A 9,572-nucleotide genomic window follows, 5' to 3' on the forward strand; every position below is an offset into this window, starting at 1 on the left:
CACAGGGACACCAAGGGAGCCGTGCTGCTGGACATAGGGACCAAGGGGACATTGGGATGGAGGCTGGGGACCCAGGGAGCTTGGGACATAGGGACACTGGGGGAGCCTTGCTGCTGGGATAGAGATCTTGGGATGGACCTCGGGGATACAGGGACACTGACAGAGCTGTGCTGCTGGACATGGGGACCAAGGGGACGTTGGGATGGATGGAGTCTGGGGACATAGGGAGCTTGAGGGCATTGGGACACTGGGATGGAGCCTGGGGAGAAGGAGACACGGATGGAGTTTGGGGGCACTGGGACACCGGGATGGACTTTGGTGACCCGGTGTCCTGGTGTCCCCAAGCAGAGCACAAAGCTGAAGGTGTGTGGGGGGCACCCCCTTTTATTTACAAAACCATAGGGACAAGGATCAAGGGACCAGGACAAGGGACTGGGCCACCCCATTGTCCCCAGTGGGTGACAGCAGCCAGCAGTGGGGTGCGGGGTGACAGCCGTGGGGTGACAGCACCCCTAGAACTTGAACTCCTTGTACTTCTTGCCAGCGCCTCGGGTGTCCTGGGGCTGCGCCTTCCGCTTCTTCTGCTGCAGGGGATTGGGAACACAGCGGCGTCAGTGGGGGGGTGACAATGGGGTGACAAAGGGGGTGCCGGGGGGGGTCCCCACCTTCTGCTTGGCCGCGTGCTCGGCCACCATGTCGCTGAAATCCTCCTTCTCCACCTGCGCCTGCTGCTCCCGCACGTGCTCCTCGTACTTCTGGGTCATGGCGGTGGGGTCGAGCTCCAGCTCCTCAGGGGCCAGGGCCACCTCCACTCCCTGCGCCTCGGCCACGGGGCCCTTGCGCCCCAGCACCTGCAGGGGGGGACAACACACGGGGAGGGGTAAAAAGGGGGAGTTTAGGGGGGGCTTTGGGGTGTCCCCCTCCTCCCTGCCCCGTGCTGCTGTCACTCACTGCGGACATGTCATAGATGTGGGTCGAGCCCATCATGGCCGTGCCCACGGTGGCCGTGCGCTTCTCGGGGACCACTGTGAAGAGCTGCGGGGTCTCGCTGCTGTTTGGGGGGGGGACACAAAAGGGATGGGTGGGGGGCACCCAATGCGCCAGGGGCAGCCCAAAGCATCCCCCCCCTTCCCTTCCCCTCACTCAGCACCCAGTGCTGTCCTTCCTGCACCCCAAATGATTGCCCCTGGCACCCACCCCTGTGCACACCCCCCAGCACCCCCTCAGCACCCCCTCAGCACCCAAAACCCCCCAGCATTCCCCCAACACCCTGATACGTCCCCAGCACCTCAAGACCCCCTCAGCACCCTTTCTGCTCCCCCAGCACCCCAAGACTGTCCCAGCACCACCCCAGCACCCCCTCAGCACCCCAAAGCCTCTAAGCACCCCCTTGCTCCCCCAGCACCCAAGACCATTCTCCAAGCCCCCAGCACTCCAAGACTGAACCAGCACCCAAATCCCCCCAGCACCCCAGACCTCTGGGCACCCCCCCCAGCACCCCAAGACCCCCCTCCCAAGCACCCTGACCCCCCCTCACCCATCCATGGCTTCCTCGATCTTCTTCTTGCGCAGCTCAATGAGCTCCGGGGTCTCCATCCCAGCCGGCACCGAGGAGAAGCCCCCGGGGGTGATGAGGCCGCTGGGGAGGACACAAGGGGGTCAGGGTGGGGGTCAGGGTGGGGGTCAGGGTGCTGGGGGGGGGCAGGGGTTCCTCCACCTGTCGGCGGGGGTGATGAACCCCGTCTCATCCGGTTTCTCTTCGTCGCTCTCCTCCTCCTCCTCTTCCTCCGAGGATTCCTCATCCGAGGGCTCCAGCTCCCCCCACGGAGTGCGGTCGATCTCCTCCTCCTCCTCCTTCGTCTGGGGGGGGCGGTCAGGGTGGGTGTGGGGGGTGGGTTTGGGTGCTGGGGGGGGGGTTTGGGTGCTGCTGTGTGGGTGCAGGGGGTGGTTTGGGTGCTGGGGGGTGTTTGGGTGCTTATGGGGTATGTTTAGGTGCCAAGAGATGCGTTTGGGTGCTGGGGGTGGTATTTGGGTGCCAGAGGATGCATTTGGGTGCTGTGGGGAGGGGGGGTTCTGGGGGGGTTGGGGTGGGGGTATCTGGATGCTGGGTGGGGGCTGTTTGGGTGCCAAGAGATGTGTTTGGATGCCGGGGGGGTCCCGTACCTGGAACTCAGCTGCGTTGGTGCCGAACACGTCCCCGTACAGCGGCTTCCCCGTCTCGTCCACGGGAGGCTTCCCCCAGCCCCCAGCGTGGTACCCGAAGGAGCAGCCCTGGGGGGGGGCACAGAGCCTGAGCCCCCCCTCTCCAATACCCCCCCCAACCTCCCAGCATCCCAATTCCCCACCCCAGGCACCCAAAGAACAGCCCTGGACTCTAAGAACCCCCCCACCCCCAGCACCCAATGGAGCAGCCCTGCAGCACCCACGGATGTGCAGGACCCCAAAAGGCCCTCCCAGCACCCAAATCTCCCCCCTGAAGACTCCTAAAGCCCCCTCCAGCACCCAAAGCTCCCCCCTCCCAGCACCCATAACGCCCCCCTCACCTCGGGGATGGGTGAGTTGAGCCCTGGGATCTTGAGGTTGGGGTAGGAGGGGGGGGGCCCATAGCGCTGCATCGCGATCAGCCACGGGGGGGGCACCTTGTGCGCATTCTGCCGGCACCAGAAAGGGGGGGTCAGCACCCAAAGGTGCCCCCAGCACCCACTGAGACCTGAGCACCCTCCCCTCCAAGCACGCAGCATTTCAGGGTGACACAGAACACCCCCAGCTCCCCCCCAGCACCCCTGGCCACGTCAGGGTGACCCCAGCACCCCTGGGTCTGTCCCCCCCCCAACCATGGGTGCTCCTTGGCCCCATCAGGGTGACCTCCAGCACCCATGGGGGCTTCCTGGCCGTGTCAGGGTAACCCCACCCAGCACCCATGAGTGCCCTCTGGCCACATCACGGTGACCCTCAGCACCCCTGGGTCCCCCTCCAGCACCCATGGGTGCTTCCCAGGCACATCAAGATGAGCCCCAGCACCCCTTGGTTCCCCCCACAGCACCCAGGGGTGCTCCCTAGGAACCCCAGGGTAACCCATCCAGCACCCATGGGTGCTCCCTGGCCACATCAGGGTGACCCCAGCACCCATGGGTGCCACTCACCGGCCCCACGGGCATGCCCAGAGCGATGCGCAGCTCATCCGAGAGGTCTCCGGGCTTCTTCTCCTTGAGGCGCGTCTCAAACTCCTTCCCCTGGGATGAGGATGGAAGAGGTTGGGGGGGGGGGGGTCACCTCTGATAGCACCCATTGGGGGTCAGGGGGAGCACCCATGGGTGGGGGCACCCACCTCGTAGTAGAGGTCCCCGTGGATGGTGAGCTTGGGCTTGGTTTGCCACTTGAAGAAGGCGTCGTGCAGCTTCTGGTAATCGATGTCGATCTTCCCCATCTTGGGCCTCACCTTCTCCCTCATCTTGGACTTCATCGTCTTCTGCTCCTCCTGGGGGGTGGCAAAGGGGGGGACACAGGGGGGTGGCACCAGCCCCAGCACCCACAGGGACACCCAAAGCAATGGGGAGCTGCGGCATCCCCCAGGCCCTGCTGCCAGTGATGGCCCCAAAGCTGCCAATGTCCAACTAGGATGGCCCAAAGCCCCATAGGGACACCCACGAGCTCCCCAAAGCCCCACATGGGCACCCGTAACACCCCCATAAGGTCCTCAAAGCCCCCTATGGGCACCCATAACACCTCTAAAGAGCCTCATGGGCACCCATAACGTCCCCAGAGCCCCTCAGGGCATCTATAACACTTTCAAAGCCCCACATGGGCACCCATAACACCCCCAAAGCCCCTCGTGGTCACCCATAAAACCCCCATAGCCCCTCATGGGCACTCTTAACACCCCATAACACCCCCAAAGGACACCCATAACACCCCTGTAAAACCCCCAAAGCCCCTCATAGGCACCTGTATCACCCCCATAACACCCCCAAAGCCCCTCATAGGCACCCGTAACACCTCCATAATGTCCCCAAAGCCCCCTGTGGGTGCCCATAGCCCCCCCCAACATCCTGAAAGCCCCCATGGGCACCCACAGGCCCCCCCCAGCATCACCTTCTCCTGCAGGGCCTCGCGCATCTCCTGGATGCCCGTGCGCTTGATGAAGTCGGGCAGCTCGAAGGGGGGTTTCTCGATGCCGCGCTTGCCCTGCAGGTACTTGCGCTTGAAGCACCAGTGCCGCGGCACCGGCACCGAGTTCCGCGTGGCCTTGAGGTGCACCAGGAGCTTGGGGTCCTGCGCCGTCACGTCGTGCATCTCCACCACGTCCGGGCGCGCCACCAGCTGCGGGGCAGGGGGTGGGAGGTGAGATGTGGGACACGAAGAGATGGGGATGGGGGATGTGGGATATGGGACATAGGGATGCGGGGATGGGGGATACGGGGACGGGGGACATGGGGATGTAGGATATAGTGTGGGGGATGTGGGATATGGGACGTGGGATGTGTGGATGGGGGGTATGGGGGATGTGGGGACATGGGGATATGGGACATGAGGATGGGGGGGGATGTCGGATATGGGATATAGGGTGTGAGATGTGGGGGTATGGGGATGGGAGATGTGGGGATATGGGCTATGGTACACGGGGATATGAGACAGAGAATATGGGGATGGCAGATGGGGGGATATGGAGATGGGGGATATGGGACATGGGGACATGGGATGTAGGAATGTGGAAACATGGGGATGGGGATGTGGGACACAGGACATGGGGATAGGGTACGTGGGATACAGGAATGTAGCGATATAGGACATAGGGATATAAGACATGAGAATATGGAACATGAAACATGGGGATGTGGGGATATGGGACATAGGACACAAGACATGAGGATGGGGGATATGGGACATGGGGATACAGGGATGTGGGATATGGGATACAGGACATGGGAACATAGGAAGTGTGGATGTGGGGATAGGGGGATATGGGAATGTGACCATATGGGACATGGGACACAGTACATGAGAATGGAGAACATGGAACATAAAGATGTGGGGACATGTGGCCATGAAATATGGGACACGATGACACAGAAACACGGAATATGTGAATACAGTGATATGGAACGTAGTAACATGAAAACACGGGAATATAAAGCATGGCGACACAGCACATGAAGATACAGGACATAACAGAGATGGGGACATGGTGATATGCGATACAGGACATGGGGACAGCAGAGCACCCTATGGGACAGGGCAGCAGAGCAGCACAGGGCAGTACTGCTGTGCTGAGGAGGGTCTAATGGGGCACAAGGGCACCCCAGGGTGGCTCCAGGGTCCCTAAGGCGGTGTAAAGGGGCACCCCAGGGTGGCCCTGGTGTCCTTGGGGGGGTCTCAGAGTGACAACAAGGCCCAGAGTGACACAGGGGACATCTGATGTCCCCCAGGTGGCTGCAGGGTGCGAGGGGCACCCTGGGGCCACGGCCCCGCGCTCGTCACCTGCTTCAGCTCGGCCACGGTGAAGCGGTTCATGCGCCGCAGCTTCTTCTTGGACAGCTTGGGGACCTCGGGCTTCTTCTCCTGGGGACACCCAACGGGGGCACCAATGGGGCCGTCAGCCCCCGACACCCCCGTCCCCATTCCAGAGCCCCTCCTGTCGCCTACAGCCCAACACAGGCCCCCTCTGGCCCCCATGTCCCCCTCTGTCACCACATCCCCCTTTGTCCCCCCATGTCCCCAATATCCCCCTCTGTCTCCAACGTCCACCGTGTCCTCCTGCCCCTCACGTCCCTCTTTGCCCCACATCCCCCCGTCCCCTGCTCCCCTTTGTCCCTACCTCTCCCTCTGCCCCCAATGTCCACCATGTCCCCCTCATCCCACTCCGTCCCCTATGTCCCCCCGTCGCCAGTCCCCCTTTGCCCATGACCCCCTATATCCCTACATCTTGCTCTGTCCCCAGGATCCCCCTCTTCCCCCAATGTCCACCATGTCCCCCTCTATCCCCCAAGTCCCCCTTTCCCCATGTCCCCACATCTCCCTCTGTCTCCATGTCCCTTGCACCCTCTTTGCCCCACATCCCCCATGCCCCCTCTGTCTCCTGTCCCCCTTTGTCCCTCCATGCCCCCCCCACCTGCTCATCCTCGGAGCTGTCGTCCTCGCTGCCCTTGCGCCCGTCCTCCCCCCCTTTCTTCTTGGGCACGGCGCTGCTCTCGGGCCGCTCCGCCTTGTCCGGCTCCTTCTCCTTGTCCTTCTTCACATCATCTGTCAGCTACGGGGGGGACACACACAGAGGAGCGGGGGGGGGCTGCTCAGGAGCACCCTGGGGTGCGGCCCCCCCCCCCCATAGCACCCACTGGGTGCCCTCAGCCCACCTTGAAAGCCTCGAAGATCCTCTTGAAGAACACGAAGTTGGGGTCATAGATCTCGGGCTCCTCGGTCACGTACTCGATCTCCACCGTGGTGCCGGGGGGGTCCGGGGGGGTGGATGCTGAGGAGGGGGGGGCAGGGCCCCCCCCGGCCTCCCGGGCTCGGCCCCGCTTCTTCTTCTTGCGGTTGCGGCGCTTGCGGTTGCGCTGGGTGGGGGAACACAATGGGGATGTGGAGGGGGGGGGGGGCTCAGACCCCCCCCAAGGGATCCAAACTCTGGGTACCCAAAGGGGGGGTTCTGGGGCGGGAATGGGGTCCTATGGACCCCCCCACCCCCACGATGGCACCCATGGGTGAGGGGCACCCATCCCACCTCCTTCTTGGAGAGCCCCGTGTCCTCCTCAGCCTCCGAGGCCGAGGCCGCTGCCCGAGGCTCCGTTTCCATCTCGTCCTCAGCTATGGGTACATGAAAGTGGGAGGGGGGGGTGAGGAGGGGGGGCCTGGGTGCTGCCCCCCCCAACCCCAAAGCACCCATGGGTGCTCACCCGAGAGCCCCGGCACCGTGATGAGCTCCTCCTGCCGGATCTCCTTCAGCTGCAGGATCTTCTCCAGCGCCTGCGGGATCTTGGGGCCCACGGCTGGGTCATCGGGCTGGGGGGGGGACACCACACACAATGGGGGGGGTCAGGGGCACCCAGGAGCACCCCCACCCATCCAGAGACCCCCAACACATGGGGGACCCTCCACCCATTAAAAGGACCCCAAACCCACCCCAACCACCTAAGAGCCCCCCCAAGAACCCCCAGACCTTTGGGACCCCCCCCAACCCCAAAGGACCCCAGCACCCACCTCTCGGGTCTCCTCACCAGGGGGTGGGGGGGGCCCACGTGGCCGGGAGGCCCCCATGGGCACCCCAGGGATGGGAGCACCCATAGGGGTGCTGCCTGTGGGGTGATAGGGGAGTGCTGTGGGATGGAAGGACACACACAGAGAGCAGCCCTTGTGTGTCCCCCGCACCCCGGGACCGCTGACACCCACCTCGGGGGGGCAGCGAGGCCCGAGCACCCATGGGTGTCACATCGGGGGGGGGCCGGGGCACAGCGGGGGCCATCTTGGCCATCTCCTGCTGCCGCTCCTGCTCCAGCAGCACTGCAGCCTGTGGGGACACCCAAAGGTGAGGGACACCCATGGAACCCCCCAGCGCCCATGGGTGCCCCCAACCTCACCCGCTTCTGCTGCTCCAGCAGCTCCTGCTCCTTGGCTTTGTCTCCAAAGGGGTGCTGGCTCTGGTGGGGGGGGAATGAGGGTCAGAGCACCCATGGGTGCAATTACAGCTTCAACCCCCACACCCATGGGTGCCCCATAGACCTGCAGCACCCCCAGCTGTGTCCCACCCCCCAGCAGGACATTAAATGCCCCCAAACACCCTTCCCAACCACAGCACCCATGGGTGACACCTACACACACAGCACTCCCCTGCACCCACGGGTGCTGCACGAACCTGCTGAAACACCCAACACCCCCACATTGTCCAACCCCCCCCCAAACAGCCCCACGGGAACCCTTTAACTCTTTTGGACCCCCCCCAACCCACCCCTGGGGACCCCCCCCATCACCCATGGGTGTCCCCCAGGTTCCCACATTGCCCATGGACATCCCCCTCTATTTCGCCCATCATTCCTCAGTATCCCCCCATTCCTCCCTATCACCCATGGGTGCCCCCAGGCCCACTCTAGCACCCCTGGGTACTCCCCTCATCACCCATGAACACCTCCCTGCACCCCCCCATCACCCATGGCTGTCCCCCAGGCACCCCCATCACCCACATGTAACCCCCCCCCCAGAGCCCTCCATCACCCATGGCTGTCCCCCAGGCACCCCCATCACCCACATGTAACCCCCCCCAGAGCCCTCCATCACCCATGGGTGCCCCCCACCTGCTGGGCGCACTCCTCCTGCAGCAGCAGGGCCGCTTGCTGCTGCGCCAGCGTCAGCCGCTCCTCCTCCGACAGCCCCTCGGCCCCCCGCAGCCCGGGGGGCGGCGGCGGCGGCGGGGGGGGCACCCCGACCCCCCCCATCCCATAGCTCAGCCCCAGCCCCGACGGCGGGGGGGGCACCAAGGGGTGCTGCAGGGGCAGGCCAGGCAGCTGGGACGGAAGCAGAGCTCTCTGTGCCATTGCAGCACCCACAGACACCCCCCCTAGAATCGCTCCTGACCCCCCCAAACTGGTTACAATGGAAGAGTCCTGCGCCCCCCCCTTGACCCCCTCATCCCCCAAACTGCAGAGATACTGCTCCCCCGCCATAGCACCCTGTGCCCCCCCCAGCTCCCACCACATTGAACCCCAAGACCCCTCCTTGCCCCCCCCTCAGCACCCACTTGTGCCCCCCCCACCTGCGCAGCCTTGTCCCCCTCCTCGGGGCGCAGCACGGGGCGGCTCAGCACGATCCCTGTCTGGGGGGGGGACAAAGAGGGCACCCAGTGAGGGGGGGACAGATCCGTTTCCCCCCCCCAGGGAACACAGGGACCCCCCCTTTAGGGATAGGAACCCCCCAACCTGAGAGAGCACAATGGGATATTGGGGGACCCCCCCACTCTCAGGCCGAGGGGGTCCTCACCTGCATGGTGTAGGCCTGCAGCCGCTCCACCAGCTCCTCCCGGGTACCTGGGTACCATGGAGCGGGAACGGGTTTAGTGACCTCCAATTCTGCCCCCCCTCAACATCCAACCCCCCCCCATTGCCCCAAAGGACCCCTCCAAACTACCCCTGGGCACCCCCAACATCTCTTTGGGACCCCCTAACTCCTCAACTACCCCTAAAGACCCCCCCAGACCCAGCAATGGCTACTGGGGACCCCCCCAAATACCCCAAGGGCCCCCCAAACACCCTCCACCCCCACAGGGAACCCCATTAGGGCCCCAAATACCCCGATGGACACACACACCACCCCCCAACACCCCGAATACCCGGATGAACCCCTCAGGGCTCCCTCGGGACCGCCCCCGCCGGGTACCCCCCGGTCCCACCCTGCGCGGGTGCTCCGATGCCGGCCAGCGTGGCCTGGAGCTCCGCCGGGGCCCAGCTCGCGTACGGGGGCCCCTCGGCCCCGCTACCGGTCACCCCGGCTCCGCCGCCCGCCACCGCCGCCTCAGCCCGCTCCGCCGCCATCTTGCCGCGGCACCCGCTAGCAAGCGCCGGCCGGCCAACCAGCGACCAGCAACCGAT

At 64.6% G+C, this 9,572-nt stretch overlaps 1 protein-coding gene across 2 annotated transcripts; it reads right to left on the bottom strand.

Annotated features, from left to right (window-relative positions):
• Nucleotides 1-366: 366 nt before the first annotated feature.
• SF3B2 (splicing factor 3b subunit 2) lies at nucleotides 367-9,535 on the bottom strand. 2 transcript variants are annotated; one of them, XM_080635895.1, is made up of 22 exons: nucleotides 9,374-9,535; nucleotides 8,965-9,011; nucleotides 8,741-8,800; nucleotides 8,283-8,492; nucleotides 7,572-7,631; nucleotides 7,384-7,501; nucleotides 7,195-7,289; nucleotides 6,891-6,996; nucleotides 6,719-6,801; nucleotides 6,351-6,551; nucleotides 6,110-6,247; nucleotides 5,479-5,559; nucleotides 4,093-4,320; nucleotides 3,329-3,478; nucleotides 3,144-3,233; nucleotides 2,544-2,651; nucleotides 2,164-2,271; nucleotides 1,718-1,860; nucleotides 1,538-1,639; nucleotides 952-1,051; nucleotides 666-851; nucleotides 367-584 (listed from the first exon to the last, which is right to left on the bottom strand). In XM_080635895.1, the coding sequence occupies exons 1-22, from the start codon at nucleotides 9,513-9,515 to the stop codon at nucleotides 513-515; spliced, it is 2,628 nt and encodes an 875-aa protein (XP_080492021.1). In that variant the 5' UTR covers nucleotides 9,516-9,535; the 3' UTR covers nucleotides 367-512. The 2 variants fall into 2 exon arrangements, with proteins under 2 accessions (XP_080492021.1, XP_080492022.1); XM_080635896.1 differs by lacking the exon at nucleotides 8,283-8,492.
• Nucleotides 9,536-9,572: the final 37 nt, after the last annotated feature.

This window comes from Psittacula echo (assembly GCF_963264785.1).
Source record: "Psittacula echo genome assembly, chromosome: 28".
Classification (NCBI taxonomy): domain Eukaryota; kingdom Metazoa; phylum Chordata; class Aves; order Psittaciformes; family Psittacidae; genus Psittacula; species Psittacula echo.

Bases quoted from the DNA above. Each gene is read 5' to 3' on its own strand.
- SF3B2 (XM_080635895.1), bottom strand. From the start codon at position 9,515: ATGGCGGCGGAGCGGGCTGAGGCGGCGGTGGCGGGCGGCGGAGCCGGG. The intron at 8,493-8,740 runs GTGGGGGGGGCA...CTTCCGTCCCAG, and splicing joins AGGGGGACAAGGCTGCGCAG to CTGCCTGGCCTGCCCCTGCA. The intron at 2,272-2,543 runs GTGAGGGGGGCG...GCCCCCCCCCAG, and splicing joins TCAACTCACCCATCCCCGAG to GGCTGCTCCTTCGGGTACCA.